The 26,122-nt window shown below is 38.3% G+C and overlaps 1 protein-coding gene across 1 annotated transcript; it reads left to right on the top strand.

The window, feature by feature from the left end:
• Window positions 1-1,651: 1,651 nt before the first annotated feature.
• Window positions 1,652-22,559, top strand: LOC139710055 (ganglioside-induced differentiation-associated protein 1-like). The gene is made up of 5 exons (XM_071622002.1): window positions 1,652-1,869; window positions 17,963-18,158; window positions 19,634-19,804; window positions 21,153-21,356; window positions 22,186-22,559. The coding sequence occupies exons 1-5, from the start codon at window positions 1,816-1,818 to the stop codon at window positions 22,557-22,559; spliced, it is 999 nt and encodes a 332-aa protein (XP_071478103.1). The 5' UTR covers window positions 1,652-1,815.
• Window positions 22,560-26,122: the final 3,563 nt, after the last annotated feature.

Here is a 26,122-nt window from a genome sequence, read left to right as displayed (position 1 = left end):
ATGTATCTGAGGAGACTGAACCAGCCTTTCCGCTTCATGAATCTCCACGCTACAGAATCTTTAACACTTGTTATTCGTGAATAATTTACACCACGTGGCACGAAATTGATTAAACAGAGTAACAACACACATTTCATTTTACCTCACAGAGAAAACAGAAATAATGACCTCAGTGTAACTTCGTTTAATATGTCATATCAAAATCACATTATTACATTATTACTTATTAAAATGTATTAATGATAAGACACTAGCAAGTACTGACTGTGTCAAATCCCATCCTTGATTTTGATGCATGTGCATGTTATGCCTGCCATTGCTTCGTTGTTTATAAAGACGCTGTTGGATTCTGAAATTCTGACCAGAGGTAGATAAGATTTGAAAAAAAGAAATGAAGTCTTCCTAGGCCTACTTAACTGTTCAGAGGAATAACCCACGTTTGTGTTCGTCATGACATTGACCTATTGGACTTTATTCATCTTTCTGATGTCTCCGTATCTATCTATCTATCTATTTATCTATCTTTCTATCTATCTGTCTATCTATCTATCTATCTATCTATCTATCTTTCTTTCTTTCTTTCTATTTCTCTCTCCCCTCTCATTATACTATACTATGATGTTATAGAATTATCTTATGTTATATCATATTATCATATTTTAGTATATGATATACGATATACATGCATCATATACAAGATGTACGCATATACATTAAAGCATGGACAGTTAACACACTGCAACTTATGTAAATAACCAATATATTAACAAAAATTGCAGTATCTATCTATCTATCTGTCTATCTATCTATCTATCTATCTTTCTTTCTTTCTTTCTTTCTATTTCTCTCTCCCCTCTCATTTTAATATACTATGATGTTATAGAATTGTCTTATGTTAGATCATATTATATCATATTTTAGTATATTAATTATGATATACATGTATCATACAAGATGTACGCATATACATTAAATCATGGACAGTAAACACGCTACAACTCATGTAAATAACCAATTTATTAACAAAACTTAATGTAATGTAATGTAGGAACCGTCTTCGCATTGTCTAAATATCAATTTCCCTGGTTGTAAAAAAACAAACAAAACAAAACAATGTGTCACAATCCTGGACAGTCGGGGGGGGGGGGGGGGCAATGGGGAAATCTACTTTTATCGAGTCAGTAGTTGTAATATTGCATATCCACGTGTCTGAACATACAGTGTAGGATTTCTATTCCAACCGCTGAAAGAAGAGGCAAAGTCCAACCGATATCTGTGAAGTAGCCTTCATGGGGATTACCATTGATATGATTATAATCGAAGAGACATTTACTTCAAAAGAAGTGCAGTGCCCAATCAAGCAGGATTCCATTTTCTCTTCTTCTTTTTCGTCTTCATTTTTTCTTTTCATACACGATATATTGCACAACGGGTTGGCCTATATCGCTTCAGTAAACATTTACAGTCAATATAGAAGGGCACATGTGAACGCTTTGCTTGCATTATACACTGCTTTAGTACAATGTATTGTTAATTGGGATTCCATGTCGCACTGACGCCCACACAAATTACACTATACGAAAGACTTTTAAGTACGTTGTATTGGTATTGGACTCGCAATGTATACAAAACGCGTTGGACGTACGTTCTACCGGTCACTTTACACAAGAACAACTGATCACTGCATTTGAGAAACACTGTTGGGTTGTCGTGAAAGACACTCTGATAGTCATTACAGCGTATTAACCATTTTAGACCATCACAAAACATTGGAGTGATCGCAGTCTGCTATATGATATCTGTGACACACCAGCCATGTCAACTATACCGGTATTATACCACGCGGAGGGCTCGTTCTACTCACAAAAGGTACGTTTCCATTACCATCATCTGAGTGATAATACATTTTGAGAAGCAGCAAGCACATTACGACTGGATGAAACGATCGTACGAGTCCATACAAAGATATTCTTGCTTTTGTTACCCTTACAAATCTTTATTTCGTGTGGACCATTTACGATTGTATCAAACAGTCCTGCATGAGTAATGTCATGTCATCTCAATAAATAGTACAGAAGTGCCGATTCAATACCATCCAGTTTCCCTAGATTAGTTGCCCCTTGGTCATATCGTAGAATGCCACAACAAACTCCTTCTAGGGTACTATCTCGTAGTGCCAGGAAATTAAACTACGTCGTGAGAAGGAAAACGATTTTATTTCCCAAGGCCAATAGCATTACCCTCGCTTCTCATGCGTTCCTCATTAAATAATGTTGTTTGCTTGTTTGTTTTTATTTTTGTAACTTAGGGAACGGAGGAAAACAAAGGCCAGTACCTCTGCAATTTCTCAAACTTTCATGCGCATGGATTTTTTTTTTTTTAACAGAACACCTGCAAAATAGTAGGCCTACTTATCATCCCAACTACTAGTATGTTGGATACCCATTAATTTTACATGAAGTATTCCTCAAGATAAAAATGTATGCCAAGGGCTTGATCGACAAAGCAACAAAACAACCGTTTCGTGCAAGATACACTGTTATAATGAGATTAAAACCTAAAATGGCATTAAAACGCTTTATCCTGGCGAGGAAAGCGCATGTTTTAGAAACAAGACACCAAACAGGTTAATCATCGCATTCTACATCAGCGACCAGGATGCGATGTGATGTTAGATTTAAAAATCCGTTTCTGAAGCAGAACATACACACAAGGTATACGACGTCTGCTCCTGGTCAAGGGTATACGTCAAGGGTATACGTCTGCTTGTGTGTATGTTAATTATATATATATATATATATATTGTGACGAACTCGCCTTCTCGTCGTGAATGATGAGAGTGTATTTGACTGTTTGTACAAAATATGTCTCCGCGAGCCGTGTCAGGATGGCCGAGTAGGCGGGGTTCGTTTTGTTGCAGTTTACAACGATCCCTCTAAATTATTAAAACTACTAGTCTGTACGCTACCATGTATTATGTTGTGTCAGAAGCAGCTCACCAACACAAGCGGCACACATACCAAGTTCAGCATCACTTATGTATGTCACTCCCAAGCGTCACTTGTAGAGGATGTTAAATTGGTACACTTATTTTGTTATCAACTTTTACTACCAACTCTTGCTACCAAGTTCTGCTACCAAGTTTTGTTACCAACTCTGCTACCAACTCAGTCACGCTAACGTGGAACACCTTTCACAACCATATGGTGGCACAGGTATCGTTGATGGTACGGGGTAAAGTGTTGTATCGCACCGTTACCAACTTCCTCAGGCGACGACTGGATCTTGGATTGGGCACGGACTATGCGACAAGTCACATTACCATTATACCCGAAATCCAATGACGACGACTGGAACTTGGATTGGGCACGGACTATGCGACAAGTCACATTACCAATATACCCGAAATCCAACGGCTTGCTAGTTGGTCTTCTCAAGAACGGTGCTCCAGCTCAAGACATGTACCACCACTCTGCACACCGCTGCTTGGTGATAGAATTCTCAAAAAGACACAGTAGAGTCGTCAGTTCAGAAACACATGTACAGTTTATTACACATAGAAGTGAACACTAACAACACATTGGAAATACATCATACACGGGCTATTTGTTGCGGACTATGTCACACAACGGCCACTTTATATGCCTCTCCTCCTATCGCGGAATGAGGAGGCAATCCCGCAAGACCGTAAGCGACGCGAGTAATACCCATAGTAGTCATTTAAATTATTTACAATGCTGGTGTGGTTACAAAATTCGTACAATGACTATACGTTTTAACAGTATCTCTTGTACATGGTTACTATAATTCGGCATGTATCATCGGTCTAAACCGGAGTTGGTATTAAAATAATCCAAACTTGTCCATGACAAACAAGTAACCATATATTAGATAATACATGTTTAAACTCATAATGATGCATTACCACCTTGAAACGTTTGTCCAACGTTTCGATAGTGTGCCCATTTCTATACTACAGGCACAATCGATTATGACAAATTATAATCGAACGGTTAAATCGAATTTCGTTACATGGCTTCTCTCCCCATGCAGGCTTCGTCCCTGGAGCCGAACACATGAAGAAAGAAAAAGTGACAAAAACAAAATTCACTTACTACTAAACGTTTTGTGCACTTATTCTGTCACAAAACTCTTACAGTTCATAACAACGTTATGTGACAACTACAGTCTTTAGTTCAAAGCTGTCCAATTGTCATATAGACTAATTGTTCGTCAGAATCTCATCTTTTAAGAGTTCAACAATCTCTTCGTTTGATTTTCCTGACCTGGCTGCTCCCTTGCAGCAGACAGGTCGACACGAGGAATGTCACATTTCACCCTGGCATGGTGTGCCAGAATGAATCCGATGTATGACGAGAGGAACGGGCGTGCCCCAACGGAGAGCGGCTCCTCGATCGGGGTAGATAATAAGGTGGTCTTCCCGGTGACCGAGAATAGCGTGCAGGTGAGGAAGAGTCGTCACACCGGCGATGTCCACTAGGTAGCTTTCCCGCAACCACTGGTGCTGTCGTGCTGACGCTGACACGTGTCCTTGCTCGGCCTGTAGAGAACACCTCTGAGTCGTCTCTCAGAAGCTGGTATGCCGATGAATTGCTTTCTGGGGGAGTTTCTGTCAAACTGCATTGACAGAAGTTATCCAAATGTGGCGGCACACAATTCTGAGTTATACCTTCGTCGAGAGGCGTGGTCTCCGTGTCGTCCTCAGCAAGGCGGGTAAGGTTGGCTGGCGCTGTCCCTTTTACCAACGTCGGTGCTGTCGTTGCTGCACATATATGTTTCTCATTGTTTATACATGGGAGAGATACCCATGGAGTATGCAGCTGCATGTTCTCGAAATCTAGCGTGGTTTCCAGACCAATCAAGAGATCCAGACCAAGGATGCCCTCAGCTCTTATGTCAGCTACTACCAAGTCAACTTGGCACAAGCAGGAGCCAAGCTGAAGTTCCATGGTAGCATGTCCTTTTGTTTTCAGCCGAGATCCATCTGCTTGACGAACGATGCTTGTCACTGGTTCAAGTGGTGGCTTTCGTTCAGGTCTCATTCGCAGGTACATTCCTTCTGAGACATATGACTGCGATGCACCACTGTCTATCAGAAACATCACCTCCTGCCCATTCACGTTCAACTTCACGTACAGTCCTTTCTGGAACGTGGATGACAGAAGTGGAGCTGGGGAACTAGGTAGTGGCGGGTGAGATGTCTCTGGTTCGGGTGCCTCTCTGGCTGCTGTGCACCCGTCGTCTGGAGGATTCGTACCCTCCTTGGATGTGTCCTCCTTGTTGTCAGAAGGCTGATTGTCCTCCTGTTCGCTTTTAGGGAGTGTCTCAGTCTTTGATGCCAAGTCGTTTCTCGGCACTGGCGCTGGTTGCTCCTTCTCCCTCTTCTTTATTAGATCGCTCACTGCTTCGATCATGAGAGTGGTGTTATTTTCACACACCCCCATGGATTTGTCAGCAGTGTCTTCATCCGTCACATCCACGTCTTGTTTTTCCTCCTGTGACAACAAGACACGGTTATACTGCTGACGGTCGCTCTCCATCCGTAGGAAGGCTTCTGTGTTGAGAGCAGCTTGGATTGCCTCGTCGAGCGTACGAGGCTGAGCTCGGAAAAGGCCGATTCGGATATCCCGGTCAACTATAGCATCGAGAAAGTGACCTCGAGCCAATTTATCTTGGCCCGCTTCCTCGAATTCAGGATATGCCATGCATGTAAGCTCGCGAATGCCCTGTCCTAGCTCCTGCAAACTTTCCTTTGGTCTGCGTCGTCTGGTACGCAGTTCTGCCAGGAATACTTCTGAATGCGAAACAGGTCCAAAGCGGTGCTTCAGGCGGTTCACAAGTTCTTGGTACGTCAACTGATGTCCCGCCTGCTGTGCTAGTACTTTGACAGCAGCTCCTTTCAAGCTGGCAGCCAAATATTGAAGAGCTTCCACTTCCGTCCAGCGGTTAACTCCAGCGCAAGCTTCGAAATGGCAAAGATAATCCAGCACAGGTCCTTTGCCATCATATCTATCTGGTATGACAACCGGTTTGCTGGTTCCGTTGCCCTGAACATCATAATGACGTCTCTGGTCCCAGAGCTCTGTTCGACGTCGCTGGTTCGGGCCAAACTGGTGTGGCATTACATCTGGTTGTCCACCAAATGTAACAGGCTGGTCACTTGTACGAGATGAATGCGACTGCTGCATTGGAGTTTGATGCTGCTGAGATAGTAGCTTTGCCGATGGCGAAGCTGACAACTCCACCTCTCCATTCGCATCTCCAAACAGCTGAGGTGACATCACTGGCGAGCGTGACAGTGACGACTGGTTACGGCGCCCTCCAAGTGTCATCGGTGAGCAGCGTAAGTTAGAAACCGAAGTTGGTGCTACTTCAGTTTGTTTGCGCACCGACTCGGACACCTGAGCAATCAAGTCGTCGATTTCGCTAATCTTGCTCTCCAGCAAAATTGACAACTCCAACAATGGCGTTTCGCGTGCCATAGTGAAAACACAGTTAACTACATTAATTCATACAAAAGTTACAAATAGGGATCCCACTCCTGACACCATGTGTGACGAACTCGCCTTCTCGTCGTGAATGATGAGAGTGTATTTGACTGTTTGTACAAAATATGTCTCCGCGAGCCGTGTCAGGATGGCCGAGTAGGCGGGGTTCGTTTTGTTGCAGTTTACAACGATCCCTCTAAATTATTAAAACTACTAGTCTGTACGCTACCATGTATTATGTTGTGTCAGAAGCAGCTCACCAACACAAGCGGCACACATACCAAGTTCAGCATCACTTATGTATGTCACTCCCAAGCGTCACTTGTAGAGGATGTTAAATTGGTACACTTATTTTGTTATCAACTTTTACTACCAACTCTTGCTACCAAGTTCTGCTACCAAGTTTTGTTACCAACTCTGCTACCAACTCAGTCACGCTAACGTGGAACACCTTTCACAACCATATGGTGGCACAGGTATCGTTGATGGTACGGGGTAAAGTGTTGTATCGCACCGTTACCAACTTCCTCAGGCGACGACTGGATCTTGGTTTGGGCACGGACTATGCGACAAGTCACATTACCATTATACCCGAAATCCAATGACGACGACTGGAACTTGGATTGGGCACGGACTATGCGACAAGTCGCATTACCAATATACCTGAAATCCAACGGCTTGCTAGTTGGTCTTCTCAAGAACGGTGCTCCAGCTCAAGACATGTACCACCACTCTGCACACCGCTGCTTGGTGATAGAATTCTCAAAAAGACACAGTAGAGTCGTCAGTTCAGGAACACATGTACAGTTTATTACACAGTGAAGTGAACACTAACAGCACATTGGAAATACATCATACACGGGCTATTTGTTGCGGACTATGTCACACAACGGCCACTTTATATGCCTCTCCTCCTATCGCGGAATGAGGAGGCAATCCCGCACGACCGTAAGCGACACAAGTAATACCCATAGTAGTCATTTAAATTATTTACAATGCTGGTGTGGTTACAATATTCGTACAATGACTATACGTTTTAACAGTATCTCTTGTACATGGTTACTATAATTCGGCATGTATCATCGGTCTAAACCGGAGTTGGTATTAAAATAATCCAAACTTGTCCATGACAAACAAGTAACCATATATTAGATAATACATGTTTAAACTCATAATGATGCATTACCACTTTGAAACGTTTGTCCAACGTTTCGATAGTGTGCCCATTTCTATACTACAGGCACAATCGATTATGACAAATTATAATCGAACGGTTAAATCGAATTTCGTTACAATATATATATATATATATATATATATATATATATAATTATATATACAGTCAACCTCGGATACCTCGACGTCGGATAAGCCGAATATCACTTACCTCGGGTGCAAAATGAAAGTCCCGATTGTTCCTATGGAGTTTCCGTGTATTAAAATTCGCGTAGCTCGAAGAAAATAACTCGAAGTTTGGTTACCTGGAAGTAAAATCTAATGTCCCAATCTTAATTAACTTATTGTTTTTCCCAGCATGTTGCTCGAATCGAAATTGCAACATCACTCAGCATCTCCGATTAAGCGCGCGTTGACAGCGGAGAAATGTCATAAATCTTTTCACACTCGACTGTAAATATTCTTAAAAATCGCGCTCCCAAAGAAATACCTGGTAGGTCTACACAGCTGACAAGAAAAACCTCCAACACCTACCTACTACACACGTACACGATATGCACATAGCACCCGTGCCAATGGAGTGCTTACGTTAACACTAAGCTCTTTTCTTTAACCACTGTGTTTTTTTTTTTTTGATCGTGTTACCGAGTAGTCATACCGTGCGCGTAGATTTCATAACCGTCGTGGCGCACCTGCTTAGGTGTTGACAGTTATATCTTTGGCGTTAATCACGGTCCACTGTTCTAACATCAATCTCCTGCGTAGTGCCTATATTTTAACTTTTTTTTGGCCTTTCACGAAGTTGGTTTCATTTATTCTTCCCCGAGAACGCAAGCACTGGATTTTTTTTTCCAGCAATGCGATTATGAAAAATAATAGTGTGGTATATGATCTGGAAGTATAAGCCGAGGATAATAAAGTATGGAATAGACAGGGCTCCACACTGACTTTATCGGGTCACCAATGTCATTGATTTTTATTTTTTGGTGGTCGAAAGTAAAATCTGCTGACGCAAAAAAAAAAAAAACAAAACGTGAAAAACATTAGAAAAACTAAAACGGTCCTACCAAACACAGAAAAATTAATATTAAGCATTGTTGAAGTGATAGAGATGCCCCATGTCTTAAACAAATGAATAGAAAATTCAATCATCTTATTCTGTGTTTTAAGATTTAGCAATTAGGCGTAGAGATTATTATAAAAGTTGATGCTTATACTAGGAGGTTAAAACTTACGTTTGAAATGAGAAAGTGGGAGCATTTGCTGACATTTGTTATCATCCGAAAGTTACCGTTATTCATTTCTTATTGTAAAAGCAATCATCCAACATATATTAGTATGTTAGCACCTTACGGAGCCGAATATAACCGTCAATCATTTTTAAATGTAAAAGCAAACAACCGACATTCATTTTAGCATCTTGGCGGAGCTGAATGCTATCCTTATCCATTTCCAAACGTGAAAGCAAACATCCGCTATTTGTTTTAGCATCTAACTGAGTGGTTTAATACCGTTAATCATTTCCAAATGTAAAAGCAACAATCTGTTATTTGTTTTTGCATCGTACGGTGCAGGATATTACGGTTGTTTATTTCAAACATCCGACATTTATTTATTACCGTATCCGGAGCCGAAAGGTAACTGCTGTCCACTTCCGAAAGTGAAATGAATCATCTGACAATTATTTTATCATTGTACGGAGCCGAATGTTACTGGTTTTCATTTTTGAACGTCAAGGCAGACATCAAACATTTATTTTACCATCAAACGTAGCTGAATTACTGTTATTCATTTCGAAATGTAATGGCAAATATCCAATATTTTTTTAACATCGTATAGGGCAGAATGTTACCGCCATTCGTAAAAGCAATCATTCGACATGTCGTCGGCGTTTTCACGAACCGACGCTATTTCGTTTTTGAGCGAAAATGCAATTCTGAGAAAATCGCGTTTAAAGATCTCACAAGTTTTAGACAACGTTTTCAATGACATTTCCTGTCTTGTGTGTGAAAATTTTGACAGGGTGATGAGAGTGGAAGTTGTTCTTCCTATCCATAGTGTAATTTTAGTGTGAATTCAAAAAATTTACGATATTTCTGTCTTCAAACTCACTGCGTCGGTTCGTAAATCCATCGTTTCTTGCGCGCACCATAGGTTATGTACTTAAGCGCGGGTCTCACGAACCGACGTAAGTTGTATTACGCCGGTTCGTGAGACCCGCGCTGTAGGGCCTGTACAATAGGTAACGTGCAATACGCGTCTATTTACGAACCGTCGCTATTTCATTTTCGTATGTGTTTACGTACAAATACTATTAGGGCTATACCTGCTTATCAACAATAACCTTATTAATTGAAATTAATTGTCATGTAATGATTGTTGTGATGATTACAATACATTTAGTGATAATTAAGATGATAATACAATGTACAAGCCAGTTTCTCTTAATTGTTCTAAAAAGAGTGTTGTCATTGTTTTCATCTTCATTTAGTACACGCATATATTGTTATTATAGCTGTGGTTGATCGTTCCAAAGATTTCTTTGCCCCCCCCCCCTTTTTGTGGATATATTATTATTTAACACTTTTGCATTTGGACATCTATCATTTGGTAATACATGTACTCGGTATACTGTGTTTCATATTTTTTTTTACTTTTTACTGTTTTTTTTAACTTTATTAACTTACTCTTTCATTTTTTCTCATTATTTTTAATTCAAATTGAGTTCACTTCTTTCATAATAATTATGAATTTTTGTTCTAAGATGAAGGATACCGCTAAATCTTGGGAAAAAGACGTGCCAGTCAGTAATAATTACTTGTATTTACTCATCTTTCATACTCATGCATGCACTCTGTTATTTCTTTCTCTGAAATAATATATTAATTTCTTTATTTCTTATTATTCCACATATTTGTGACATTTACTTTGTCACAATTTTTATCAGCGTCATTATTGTCATTTGGCTCGCATGCGAATTCACTCATAATTCCTCATTTTCCATCTTTCTCTTTCCTGCTCAACAGATTCTATGATAGCTGCACCTGATCATATAAAAACATAAAACTCATCCTGCATGCACTCTTCGAAACTGATAAACTCCTAAAAATACATAAATATCAACACTATCAGAATTTCAAGCTTCATTTAAAATATATAATAATGGTCATGTTTTATTATGCCTTTTGCAGCAATATATTGAAGAGGTACATTATGTAATCGAAGAAACATAGGTCCTCAATAAAATATCAAATTTGAATTATTCAGAGATGAGTAATGACAATGGGAAGGATAACAATTGTGGAAGAGCTCCATAAATCAATACATATCTAATGGCAAATGGAGATGGAATCAAGATTTAAGAATATGTGTAATTCAAGTTCATTATTATATCAGTTCTTGTGTGTTCACAAAAAGAGGAACACAGTTCGAACATGCACACCAAATCTTACATCGTACATTTACATCTATAGAGTGCGGACGGAACATATACAAGAGAAAGAATAACATTCTCAAATTAATATATCAAGCATAACTATGTATATGAACACACAAAGATGTTGCTGCATATGCATGAAGCTTGAGAGTGCTGCAACACCCATATGCTCAGATAAAAACTTGATGTATATCATACAAAAGAGAAGAGGTACTGCATGTACATGTAGTTACACTATTCACAGGACAGTAGAGAAAAAGCACGAGAGAGAGAAGGAAATGGGTGTCTAAAATAGGTCGATGCAAGGAGTGCCAAGCCAATTAAGTCTCTAATAGAAGTCATACATATATAAGGAAACAAATTAATCACAACATAAATGATCATGCTCATGTTAACCATTAGCATCTAAAAATGTGTGTAGAAAGCCCATAATATCAGCCTTTCGCCCCGTAGACTTGTTACATATGAGAAAAGAGAAAATTTGGCCGACCCCCCCCCCCCTCCCTGTGAATCCTTAATCCACCAGTACTATAAACACATTCTGAGAATGTGTTTTAGTACATGTACTAGCAAATTCACAAGAGGGATGGGGAAATTCAGCCAAAATTGTGTGTGGCTAAAATAATTAAAAAGAAAGGTAATCAGCAAAACTACGGGGTGGATGCAGACGAATTTTCATGTGATGACTAAAGAAAATGCAGCTAAAGGAAAAAAAAAAAGACAGCGGAGAGGGGCCAAGGCTAATTTGACTCCCCTCCCCCCCCCCACCAAAAAACAAACAAACACCACTGTTTTACAGCACCTTTAAAGGACTCTTAATTTTTTGTTTGTTAAAAACAAACGTCTCGAAGTAAAGAATTCCATATTGTAGGCGAAATGTAGACCGATACAGTGTATAAAGTGTACATCCCAAGCTATTAAAGAAAAAAAAAACAGATTATGAATATCATTTAAAGTAAGAATTTCAGTGTGTTTAATCATCTTTAGTTGAGTTGCAAATGACATGTACATAATGAATAAGAGCAGTAAACTTCGAAGTGCCCCCAAGCCCTTCTATACTTAATTATTCATGTGTAAAGGTAGCGCCAGGGCACTCCGGTGGTCTAGTGGTTATGACGCTGGTCTAGTAATCCAGAGGTCGTGGGTTCGAATCCTGCTTGGGCTGCCTGTGATTTTTTTTTTTTTTTTGTTTCACAGCAGCCTACAAACTGCACACTGCAGTTGCGTGCGTTACTACGGATGGAGACAAATGAATAATCTATTATTTTAATATACAATGTTTGACATCCTTATTGCAATCACTTTCTTTAATTGTAAATTTAGAGACATAATGAATAATTGTTAAAAGAAATCAAATTTCTGTATTTTGTTGTGAGTTTGCATGGGAACATACACATATTATAATTTACAATTTTAGTTAGATAAAGAACATCTTATAACAGAACTGTCTAGTGATGGTTGAATAATTATGTCAATTTGTTATAAGTCCTATCAGTTACATGGAGTGCATGTTCCCATGTTTATAAGAATCATACGTGACACATTCAAAGTGGGTTGAAGACAACAAAATAATAAATAAAAGAATAAAGGAGAATAGAACTTAATCTGATTACAGCATCATCTAAATATTGCCAATGTGCACTTACAAATCTATCAAGATTTATCACAAGGTTATGATTACCACACAAAACCTTCAAGATTTATTATCATGAAATACATACCAATGAACACTTAAAAAAATCTAACATTCCATATCCACATGAAGCTTTCCTTGATATAAATGTCTCTCTGTAGTGTTATCAAAGTGTAGCAAAATTGTAATTACGACATCACAGAATGGAATGCATTGTTTTCACCTTCAATCTTAGGATCTCCTTTCAGGTTTCCACTTTACAATCACATTTCACTGCAGATATACCGTCCTTATGTTGTCGCCCTTCATCCCAATTTCTCCCTTCTATCCTATCTGTAGATTGTCTTCTTTCCTAAGCCATTGTATTCACATTCCTTGATGATCAGCACGATGCTGTACTTTTTTCTTCTTCTCTGAAACAGTCCAGCTCTTCGCTACTGCATGGCATCAGTCATCTGAAAGAAAAGACAGAAATTAAGAACTTTCGATTAAAATCAAACATCATGATACAAGATACAACTTTCATTTTGAGAAAAAGAAATCAGCCAACTAAACTGTAGTTGAAATTATTTTGCTCTATTTATATTAAACATAAAACAAAACGGTATACATGATCAAAGAATGTCAAAAAAATACTGCTGTTCGTCTTTGATGCATATTCAAATTGTCTCGACTTTTACATATTTTAATGATGCAAGATCTTATGTCTAGCACTTAGTAAGTCTCATGTAGAATTTAAATTATTATTCACATGAACAAATCTGCATGTCCTTGTAAACAAGGCATTGCTTTGAAAAAGCTGAATATTACTAATTGCATTTGGGAAACAGTCTACAACAATCAAACTTGTTTATTATCAGAGACTTTAACATCTTAATTAGACCTAGACTCTACATTACCATTGTATTCACATCCGTTGGTGATGTACACGACCCTGTACTTTTCCTTTTCTTTCTGAGACAGTCCAGTTCTTCGCTACTACATGGCACCAGTCATCTGAAAGGAAAGAAAGAAATTAAGAACTTTTGATTAAAATCAAACATCATGGCACAAGATACAACTTTAATTTTGAGAAGAAAAAAAAATCAGCCAACAAAACTGAAGTTGAAATTATTTTGCTCTATTTATATTAAACAAAACAAAATGGTAGGCCTATGCAGGATCAAAGAATGTCAAAAAATGCTGCTGTTCGTATTTGATGCATATTCAAATTGTCTCGTCATTTACACATTTTACTGATGCAAGATATTATGTTTAGCACTTAGTATGTCTCATGTAGAAATTGAATTATCATTCACATGAATATAAATCTACATGTATTTGTAAACAAGGCATTGCATTGAAATAGCTGAATATTACTACATGTACCTGCATTTGGGAAACAGTCTATGACAATCAAACCTGTTTCTTATCAGAGACTGTAACATCTTAATTAGACCTAGACTCTACATTATCATTCAGCTTTTAAAGGTATTAACCATTCACCTATAAAACACTGGCATTGTCATGTGCATCATATTTCTTTGATACTGCACATATTTTCATGAAGTCTGCGCAAGAATGCAAATGAAACACGTCTGCTGTTTGGTATTTATGAAAAAAAAAATCACTAACCCGGAAGTCCTTGGCCTTAGGAATAACACGTGGCGAGTTAGTAGGAATTGACGTTAAAATAGAATAAGAATAGATCTACTAAATTGGCCTTTGCCTCATGAATGTCTGGTCTAATTATAGACTAAGTGAAGTCTAGACCTTTCACTTTTAAGTTACCAGTGGTTCACAAAATTTATATTATAGGGCTATCTAGACTACATCTACATCTAGACATCTAATACTATTAGATCTTGGCAACTTTAGTCTTTGTGACACGAAATTAACATGTCACGGATGATATTGCGGCGATATCCAACAGGATGACAGTACCACTATTACTGAATCAGTAAGTTGACATAGATAACTAACATCAACTTGTTAACGTACGCTAGATATGGCACCATATACAATAACCGGTGACACTGACACTGACAGATCTAACGACTATGTTTAGACTAACGTTAAAGAGTTAGATTCGCCATCTCAGTAAGTCGGCCAAGGACAAAGTCAATACAGGGCTAAGTCAGTGTTACTGTTATGTTAGGCCTAACAAATGTTAAAGGTTACTCGGTTAGGTTAGGTTTACCAGGACTCAAGAGTCCTGGTTAAATCAGTCGAGGGACATTTCTTAGAAGTCCTTCGATTCCAAGAATAAAAAGGGTGAAAGAACAAAGGGAAAAAAGGAAAGAAGAAAGGACAAAAGATTATGTATGGCTGCTGTGGAAATCGACAGCGCTACTGTATCACTATCAATCACGCGTAAATATGTAAACGCCATTTGGTTGGGCCGCATTCACAAGTTTTAGGGAAAAAAAGCCCCACCGCTGTGCTTCAAAGGTACTCCACTCGAACTAACGTTAGACATAATGTCACATATCTACACACAGTACGGTACTAGGGCTGAATTCACAAGTATACTAACACTGCACTGTACAGGAAAGCCACCTAACCTGTAAACTACTCGTAGTGTTTAGGTAGTATCACTAGACCACATACTGTCATAGATGACATCTACACCAACGCTGCACACTGGCACTGGTCCGACGGTCCCTGACCAGGAAAAATCACTGTTGGACACTGACCAGTAACTTTTTCAGGAATGGACCAGTAACAATTGGGGGAAAAATGGGTGGACTCTACCTACTATTACCACTAGTCTAGATGTAGATCTAGAGCTAGACTATAGACTCTGTGTTAATTTGACTTGGTCTTAGACTTCAGATGATCTTAGTTTTAGTGTAAACTGGCATTACAAGTAAAGTCTTAACTTAGACTTAATAGTTAAACTTGAAAGTTAAAGTCTAATATGTCTAACTTTATTCTTTACTCTTCCTTTGAGTTTTACTTTTAGACTTTTTACTCTTTTTTTTAGTTTAGTAGGCCTACTTTGTCAATCTCATGATTTCATTTTCAACTCATGAGTCAAGGGCAAGTCAAGGCATAGCCATGAGTGTCTTCGAGACTTTGACATCTTGCATGTCTTGCACACAGACGTTACGACTACAGTACTCAGTAGTCTCAGAAGTAACGACATAAGTTGAAAAGAAACTATAAATACATTGTAATATGATTTGGGATCTAATTTGAAATTGGATGGCGTTTACATACTAGGCTTCATAAGCATCACGCGATTGAATGCATTGGACTACACTCTACCGCAATTATTGGTTATGGTAGTCCAACTGAAACTGTTATTTTGAGCATGATTTTAATAGGATTATAGCTTACCATTCACTTCACTCGTGGACAGTGGGCTGGCTTAGGTCGTCATTCATCTTTCAGAAGGTTTGGTTCTCACTCTGAGATCTGGATTAAGGCCAAAACCTAATTCTAGGCCAGTAAGTTGAACAAAGCTCAAAATAATGCAACTGCGACGGTTCGTAAAACCCGCATTGCTCTTCACCCTAGCAATTCGGGTTTCACGAACCGGCGTATCTTTACTGCGTCGGTTCGTGAAACCCCTTTTTCTCAATTTCTCGATATTTCGAGTACCGTCGTTTTTTTCTTTCTTTGATAAAATTAAGAATAATTAATTTTGTGATCTAAAATTTTGGAATTTGGTAGAGTTTTGAAAGCACTTTCATTTGGTACCAATATCTCGATTTTGAAAATTTTGACCAAAATCGAAATAGCGTCGGTTCGTGAAAACACCGACGATGTATCGTGATAACTTCTGGAGCTAAATGTTATTGCCATTTACTTTCTAACGTAAAAGCAAACATACGGCATTTATGTTATCATCGTACGGAGTTTGATATTATTGTTATTCATTTCAGAAAATCAAAGCAAACATTTCACATTTATTTTAGCATCTTCCGGAGCTAAATGTTATTGGAATTTACTTTCAAATGTAAAAACAAACATCCAGCATTTTTTATCATCGTTAGGAGTAGAATATTATTGTTACTCATTTACGAACGTCAAAGCAAACATCAAACATTAATTTTACCGTTGAACGCAGTTGAATGTTACTGTTATGCATTTCGAAATTTAAAAGCAAACATCAGAAAGTTATTTTAGCATCGTATGGAGCAGAATGTTACTGCTATTCACTTCCGAACGTAAAAGCGATCATCTGACATCTATTTTAGCATCTTCCGGAGCCGAATGTTATTGCTATTTCCTTTCGAAAGTATAAGGAAACACCCGACATTTATCAAACCATCGTACATCGTACGGAATATTATTTTTTCGTTTCCAGACGTCAAAGCAAATATTCGACATTATCCAGCGTCTTCCGGAGCCGAATGTTATCCTTGTTCATTTTCGAACGCAAAATCAAATATCTGACATTAGTTTTAGCACAATACGGAGCTGAGTCTTATCATTATTCATTTCCAAAAGTATTAGCAAACATCCGACATTTATTTTTGTGTCATACCGAGTCGAATATTACCGTTATTCATTTCCAAAATTAAAAGCAAACATCTGACACTTATTTTAGAATCTTACGTAGCCGATTGTTACCGCTATTCATTTTCAAAAGTAAAGGCAAACATCCGACTTTTTTTGGTGGCGCGGTCGGGCCACCAAAATCTTTATTTCTGAAATTTTAATTTCAATTCCGATTTTCATTCAATTCATTCATATAAAAGTCAATTCAATTCCAATTGACAAGCATGCAAACAATCAGTAGGCACTACAACAGATACCATGTTGAACAACGATAAACTTCGGATAAGTCGAAGAATATTCGACGTACGCGTACCTCGAAATTCGCGTACCTCGAACCATTTTCTTCAGTCCCGACGAATTCGAGGTATCCGAGGTTGACTGTATATATATATATATATATATATATATATATATATATGTATATATAATTATATATATATATATATATATATATATATGTATATAATACATATATATATCATTTTATCTGTCAAAGGCAGATTTTTTATCAACACTTTATCGTTTGTTCATTTGCGAGCCATCAATGCTTGCATTAGGTCAATAATATTCTGCCTCGTTTGCTCTCTATACCCAACAATGTACTAATCTCTTTGTTCGTGCCTGCGTTTTAATACTTGTGTGCGCGTTTGTATGTATGTATGTGTGTGTATCTGCCTGCCTGTCTGTATGTCTGTCTATTCTGGCCCATGGGGTATGCAGGCTCGACTGGCCTTGGCGGAGAAGGGTGTGGCGTACAAGAGTCGTCTGGTGAATTTGATCATGGGCGAGGTCCACGAACTGTGGTACTTGAGGACCGTCAACCCCCATGGAACCGTGCCCGCCATGGAGCACAAGGGAACTTTATACACAGACTCTGCCGACATCATCGACTACGTCGACACATTACCGTCGTCGAGTACGTAAGGATTTCTATTTGTTTTCACAGTTGAGGAATTATGCAGTAAATTACCAATGTGTAATGTTTAATATATAAGTTGTAATAAAACTACTCTCTCTCTCTCTCTCTGTATAATACGAATCATAAAAATGGCAGGATATCGCGTGTGCCTTTGAATATCTTATCTTGGAGTTAAAATATGAGTCTGTGGCTGTGTATAATAATAAAGAATATAAAGAAATTAACGGTTTCAAGGCCATTGATTCCTTCATACATGCACTATAAACTTTCTGTTTTGATAAATAAGGCGAGTATTAGAGATCGGTGCTTGTTGTGCTCCGATTTTAGTTCCTTTACGGTTTTAGAAAATCCCCAATGTCACAGTAATCATGGATTGCGTCGCTATAAATATGAAACGAAATTGTCCTTCTGCCCTTCAAGACCTTCAGTAGAAATTACAAGGTGACTGTACTTGAACGTTATATACATGTATCAAAGAGTCTAAAGGTAAGGTCCTCATAAAACAGCAGAGAAAAACAATATGTTCAATGTTAACAAGACAACTAAATGTTGTTTTTTATGAAACAATTATACATATCTAAACACAAATATATTTTGACTGTTTTCCTTGTTTTTAATTTGCTTGTTTATTTTCAATTTGCTAAACATTGATATAGCTGCTTTTGCATTTAACCTTCGCTCAGCAGTGATAAACTTGTATCAGCACTCATCCCAAACAGCCTGTTGACTGTTTATATTGGGAGCAGTGATTTACAAAAAGTTCGTGATATCACATTGATACATATGTGTAGCTCATTTGTATTAAAAAACATCCTAGCATATAAGAATTTCCCGATAAAGCCTAGAATATTAGGAGATATTAAAGGGACCGTATAGTTTTGGTTGAGACCTATAATTTCAGGTTTCTAACATTAATTTTGTTGGTGGGATAGTGAGAAACCTCTTATGAAATATGAAAGAGCATGTAATTCTATGAGGAATTCAACGTTTATTTGATGAAAATTGGTTTTGAAATGGCTGAGATATCCAAAAAAGAGCGATTCTAATAAAGTGTGGGACCCATACTTTATTTATACGATCGTTTTATTTTACTTTGTTTGTGGATGTTTCAGTCATTCCAAACCCGATTTTCATCAAATAAACTTTGAATTCCTCTTTAAATGGTATGTTCTGTACTATATCATAAGTGTTTTCTTGGCATCTATAGCAAAAAGTTAAAAGCCCAATTCTCATTTGCACCAATACTGTTCCATCCCTTTAATAGTTTTCGGTTTTGTCAAAAAAAAATACAACCATTGTTCACATTTTGTCTACTTGACAAAGCTTACCTTTGTTTATACTGATGTAACTGTTTACATTGGGTTTTTTCTTTCCCTAACTCCATTGTAGAACTATTTTGAAGCATTTAAGCTGGATTTTGTTTTATAAGCAAATGGTGAATAATGTCTTTAAATTATATGCATTTTTTAAAGGACCCAAGCTATGCCCTCCCGGGGATTCAGACGAAGCCGTTCGCGCACGCCACTTCCGACAACTCTTAGATCCGATCGAAATTGACATCATCTCCTACGGCGCCATATTCAATCGCCACCTGACCAAGAACAGTCGTGTTCCAAACTTTATGTCAGTGGACCAGATGAAAGGTTAGTGAGGCACCGAGCTGGACCACAGGTCTGTTATAAGTAACACGTATTTCCCTTGCAAACAACCATTTGAGAGGTTTCGAAGTTCGATACCAAAGTCAAACCAAAAGTACAGTGTTTTTAGAATACCTGGTAGGGAGCAGATTCATGGGAGGCCCTATTCATTCCCTACCAACCGGGGTATGTAGGCCTATTACTCGAAGGACACAAATAGCACCGGTAAGCGAATGACTACGTGCATAATTCTTCGAATGTGTGTGTACTAATACAAAGAGGATTGAATACCGGAATCTCGGATCTATCAAAGCCGGGTCAGCCTTCCTAATGCGCTATCGAAATCAGCCCAGTTATTTCGAAGATTCGATGATTCGAATATGAAAAATCAATAAAGTTCGTTGTTCCGAATGCTCGTTAATCCGAAAATTAAATAAAGATTCGTTAATCTGACAATATTCGAAAAGTTGGTTTAAGTTATGGGACCTTATGAATTATGAACCTTATTTCGTTCTGGGAATTACGAACTTTTGGAATAGCGAAACCCCCTTTCTCATTTTATAATTAACCAACCTTCCGAATAACAAACTTAATTGCATTTTTGGAGTCACCAACAGCTGCTTGAAAGGACAGCATAATATGCAACTCTAAAATGTCTCTCCCACTAAGAATAGTTCCGTAAAAAAAAACAGCAACACCAAGCAAAACAGACCTTGAGGGACGTAAGGACAATCATATTTGTCTGACTTATAAGGCCATTTGAGAACAGGGCCGGAGCAACCGTGGAGAATACCCTACTCCACAGGGGCACTGCGGTAAGTGAGTAGTACACATGACATTTAATCGAAGGTCCAGAGTTCAAATCCCGCCAAATGCCTGCATGCGTCTGGACAAGATGTTTTACCCACCATGTCCCTCTCGAGCCAGCTGTAAAAAAAAAAATGGTACCTAGGTCCCGTTTAATAAAGCTTGTTATCAGTGACAACTGTCACATTTCTATTACAATTAATTTGCTCTCAGCCGATCAGATGCAAGGATTTCAGTATATAGCTTACAACAACTACACTGTATGACAACTTGTCACTGAAAACAAGTTTTATGAAACGGGTCCCAGGTAAATGTTAGGATAAGAATAGTGGAAGGACCTTTAGAGTAGAGGCAATAACGAATACTAATGGACCTGACTACTAACGACTTTGTTATTATTTTTAAGTATAGCAGTATCACTCCTTCGTTGAACTGCGCTGCAGGTGCGATAGGAAAGTTACGTGGATTCTTCGAATCGTCTGTAATTTCGACTGTGTATAATTATACCAAATTGATGTGTCTCGTTGTCATGTTCATGATTCTGCAGCAAAAATGGCCAAGGGGGCACAGGCTCTTGAAGAGATCAAGCAGAAACATCCCGATCTGGCCCTACCCCTGACAAATCGTCGCAACCTGGTTACCTTCAGTGACACAGCGAGTAACGAAGTGGCCTTCTTGAAAATTCTGGACGTGTGCGACAAGGCCCTGGCAGAGGTAGAGACAGCACTCGAAGACAGGAAAGCTGAGTTTGGTAAGTTTTTTTTTTTTTTTTTTCATGCGATGGTTTTATTTTCCATGATGATACTCCATTATTGGATAAGGAAATGTACCTCTGAGAAATGTACATGAGTCTATGTATATATCTATTTATGTATCTATTTACCTATTTATTCATTCATATATCCATTCACTAATTTATTTACTTTCATATAATTTACATAAAATTTACATGTTCTGAAATTTGTGGATTTGGAACAACGATTTTTGCATGTTACTGTAAAACGAATACGTAGCCTACCTGTTCTAATATTTCTTTCTGTGACTTCCCTGGGATGACTTCTCAACTCTACACATTCTCATCCTGTTACCTCCATCACTCCAAAGAATTTGCATGAATAGAAATGAAACATTTCACAGCCAGTAATCGAGTAATATGTGCATCGGCCACCTGGAAAGCTGCACAGGCAGGAAAGCCTGCCAGCCTGGTTTTTACTCATAGGTCAAAGTACGGTCAAGCATGCACACACACACACACACACACACGCACACACACACGCACAAAAAAAAAAACAACCTCAATTGTCACTGCCTAAGTTTTCCATTTTTTCACACGAATTCCAATATTTTGAGGACTTTGCTGCATGGAACTGCTAAAAAATAGTACACTCTGATTATGATGTCTTCTATCAGGAAGTTGAATCTGATGAAATCACCACCTTTAACCACCTTTTGAAAAGAAGTGTTATTTCTATCTCCTGTTTAGGTTGCAAAGGAGTTTGTTTTGTTTTGTTTTAGATATTGACCAGCAGTTACATAATTATGTACTATGATTTTTTTTTCGTTTGTTTATGCATTTTCAGACAATGAAGAGTACTGGCTCTGTGGACGGAATTTCACAGCTGCTGACATTCAGTTGGCGTGTATCTTGCATCGACTGGTATTCGTTGGTCTGGCGGAGCGCGTGTTCATCTCGAAGCGCCCTCACACGTCTGCATACTACCAGCGTGTCCTCTGCAGGACAACGTTCAGGCGGGAATGTGTCTACGCGAACAGTCTCTTTTGGAGTATGGCCATGCCAATGGCTCGCGGAATGTTGAAAAAGGCACGCCCGTTTATATTCACATTATCTCTCTTCGCCGCGGTCGGAGCGTATGCGTATCACTTCCACCGTGCCACCCTTCGCGAATACGCTATTGCGTTTCTCGACAAGTTCACGTACATACCAACTTCATAAGACAATCATGCCTAAAACACTACCTCTCCATGTGCCAATCTCCTTTTTTTAAACATTCCTGATAAACTTTAATTGGAATATTATCAATATTCTTGTGATATATGTTGATTTTCGTTGTTTTAATTAGTTATATTTGTTTTTGTATTTTATCACATCAATGAAGCCAAAAACAACAACAACAAAACAAAACACACACACACACACACACACACACACACACACACACACACACACACACATACACTATGGATTGCATGTTTAGTGGCTAACATTTTTTTTTTCCACTGACGTACGAGTGTTAAAAAGGCAGGTAGACTTGTGTTGAAACCCCGGCCCCAACACGGCAATGAACGGATGCATCTCTTGAATTTTTTTTTTTCTTCCCCGCAAATAAACAAGGCGGTCACACACACACATACACACATATATTATACGCACGCATACACATACGCACATACATACATAATCATAGGCATCTAAAAATGTGCTTCGTTGCTCGGGGCATGGCCACCGACAGTGACAAACATTGACAATAACTATCCGATGTATAAATCCAAACTACATGTTTCCATGTCAGTCTTGATACTCTGTTTCCCATCTGCTATAACTGTTGATAGAACTTTTGCAGCTACTCTGCAATTGTTATGAAGGAATGTGTTAATCTATTCTTCCAAAACCAACAATCGCTGGCGCCAATTGCAGAAGTAACAGAAAAATGACCTTGTCCTGTTTTGTGTGGCAATTGTTTAAAAAAAGAAATGTTTTCCCAATCAGATTATGTAGCAGTTTTTCTTAATGTAGCAACTCTCGCATGTGAATGGAAACTCTTGTCAAATCTAAGTGGAAATTCGAACACGTGAATACGTCAATAAATCTTATCATAAATTGTTATAATCTAGCTGTACTGAATGTCATTGTGTCCTTCTTGTCGCCATGTCATATAATATTTATACCTTTTATGCATAGATAATATATTTGAAGAGTTTGTTCGCAAAGACCGATAAGTCCATTTTTGAAGATTTTGAAGTACGGTCTCTGTCATAAAGTACAAAATAACACATTTTAAATGATATATTGGTCACTTCATATAAAGGTACATTTTTGAAGTTATGGTCAAACGAAGCAAAAACATTTTTATTATTCTATTCATTTTCCTTGACCTTCAATCGTAAATGTCTCCATTTGGCAAATATGGACTTATCGGTTTTTGCAAACAAACTCTTCATTTACTCACTTATGATTTAGCTCACTTTCATAGTAAATCAGTACTATAAAAGGAAGAAACACACAAAAGGGCCAAAGGGCACACTCACAGTCATGAATGCAAATAGCAAAATCAGATGCAAATCGTGGTAAAGGTATAAACCTGTACATACAGAGAAGGGTCTTGGCGTCCAACCGCAAGTCTCCTGGACGTGGGGCCATGCACTCTATGAAAAGCGCTGCTATATCATAATAAACAATTTTCCTGTAACAGACTTTCCGAGATAAGTCGGATGCAACAGCTCACTGTTTGAGATTATTCTTCTGCTTCGATGGTAATGCAACAGTTGATGTGAAAAAAAAAAAGAAATCAGCCAGACCGTGCTCTTAGTTCTGGGGTTCAGGGACCTATTTGACCGCTTAAACAATGACTTTTACATGCACTTGTACAAAAATACACACTTCAACACGTGATATTCATAGAAGAGACAATCACACACACACACACACACACACACACACACACACACACACACACACACACACATACACATCCATGCACAAGTATACAATCAACTCGCACGCACAAGTTGATATTTTGGCTATTATTCGAGGAAAATTCTACCCTGAACGGATATGAATACTTGCATACTATAGTGTCATTGTGTCTCTTTCATTGTGCAAAATCGAAATTCACGTTCAGGTGTAAATCAAGCTAGGCGTAGATCTTGAGCAATGATAACGATATTAATATATTTATTTCATTCTCTACATTTTCCAACAATTCAACACATATACACGAGGGTCATGATATAAGTACATTTTGTGCATTTACATGTGCTACATCCTGCCTAGAAATGTCCTAAAAATAATTAATAACAACAAGTGATTGTAGGATGTAGAGTAGTTCTTATGTACTCTTATGTACCATTCAGCAGCAGAAAAAAAAATAATGTCCGCGTGAATTTATTATATCAGACATATTCAACATTAACCCCTAGCCTATATGTGCACCGGGCGGGTCCTTAACAAGCCAAAGGTAACTGGGAACCTCGTTCTGAGCGAACTTACACCATTCCAACGAAGACAGTTTTCATGGATGTGGAGCAATGATAGCCGAAAGAAAACAACCCCCAAAATCCCCAAACATTCACTTTCCGATTTCTGCGAACTATGCTACAGTTATCTAACAATATAATGTAATGACTTTAACGTCAGCATATCAGCATTCCATAACTGAAATGATTGTCTACATTCCATAATGACCACTGACAATCAAATTTGTGATATTATGATATCACAGGATCATAATTATACTCCTAGTGCATCTTTACTGACAATACCATTACTCCTTTGTTACCGTGCCACAACAGACCGAGTGATCTACAAAATGATGTCTCGAAAGAAACTCTTGAAGGAGTGCTGCCCCGTCACAATATATCTGTTTCCATAATTATGATATAAACCTTTCGATCATAACAATTCTTTGCTTCCTTTCATATTGAATTATTGCGTTGTTTCAGCGTTCAGTTCAGTTCGCTCTCATCGTTCCGTAACATTCCATGTTCGTCAGAAAATGCACTTGCAAAGTTGCAAGTGATATCCTTTGTGCAATTGTCTAGAATAACGGGAATATCCCGTCATAAATAATTGCTTCAAGATAGACCTTTATCAAACTTCATCAATGTTTTCATATACTTTCAGCACGGCGTACAATTCAACAAAACTATACCATAGGGCTATCGTGTTGATATTTTGATTTCCGAGTATCCGACCGCAGCATTTGGGCTATCAAAAATATTATGGTTAATAACCAGAATCCTTGAACCTGAATTCCGGAAATATTGCACAGTGCATCTTGTGCAACACTGTGAAAGAATAAAGCGTTCAGCAAGTATCAGTCAGCCCTCCGTGAATTCCCTGCTCTTATGTTTGTTTCTTTTTCCTCAGCATATCTCCAGTCACATTGGTGCGTTTGCATGTGCAGAAGTGACCTGATATCGCAAACAACTATTATGGCCTATGAAATGTAAAAAAAGAAAAAAGAAAAGAAATGCTCCATAAGGCATTATTCCATTGAAGCAATGACCAATGCAAAATCGGGTGATTCACATATACCTGTTTGAATAACATGACAACTACACGCCTATCCAGAGCGTTATATATTTGAGTTGTATGAATGAAGATATCATACTTACTCTTCGATAAGTTGTATTAACTGTAAAGTACCAGATTCTTTACATGCTGTTGACATTGCACAAACACATGTAGCCGATGAGTGTTCGTCCCACAAAATCGGTGTTTGGATCGGCATTTCGATTCTGAACTCTTACAGCGTATGCGAACACCTTTAATACTTC

The sequence above is a fragment of the Diadema antillarum genome, unplaced genomic scaffold (genome assembly GCF_040938485.1).
Source record: "Diadema antillarum isolate AM-2024a unplaced genomic scaffold, OU_Dant_1.0 seq00001495_RagTag, whole genome shotgun sequence".
Classification (NCBI taxonomy): domain Eukaryota; kingdom Metazoa; phylum Echinodermata; class Echinoidea; order Diadematoida; family Diadematidae; genus Diadema; species Diadema antillarum.
Note: the sequence above shows the minus strand (reverse complement) of the source record. Positions and strands in the feature narration are given on the sequence as shown.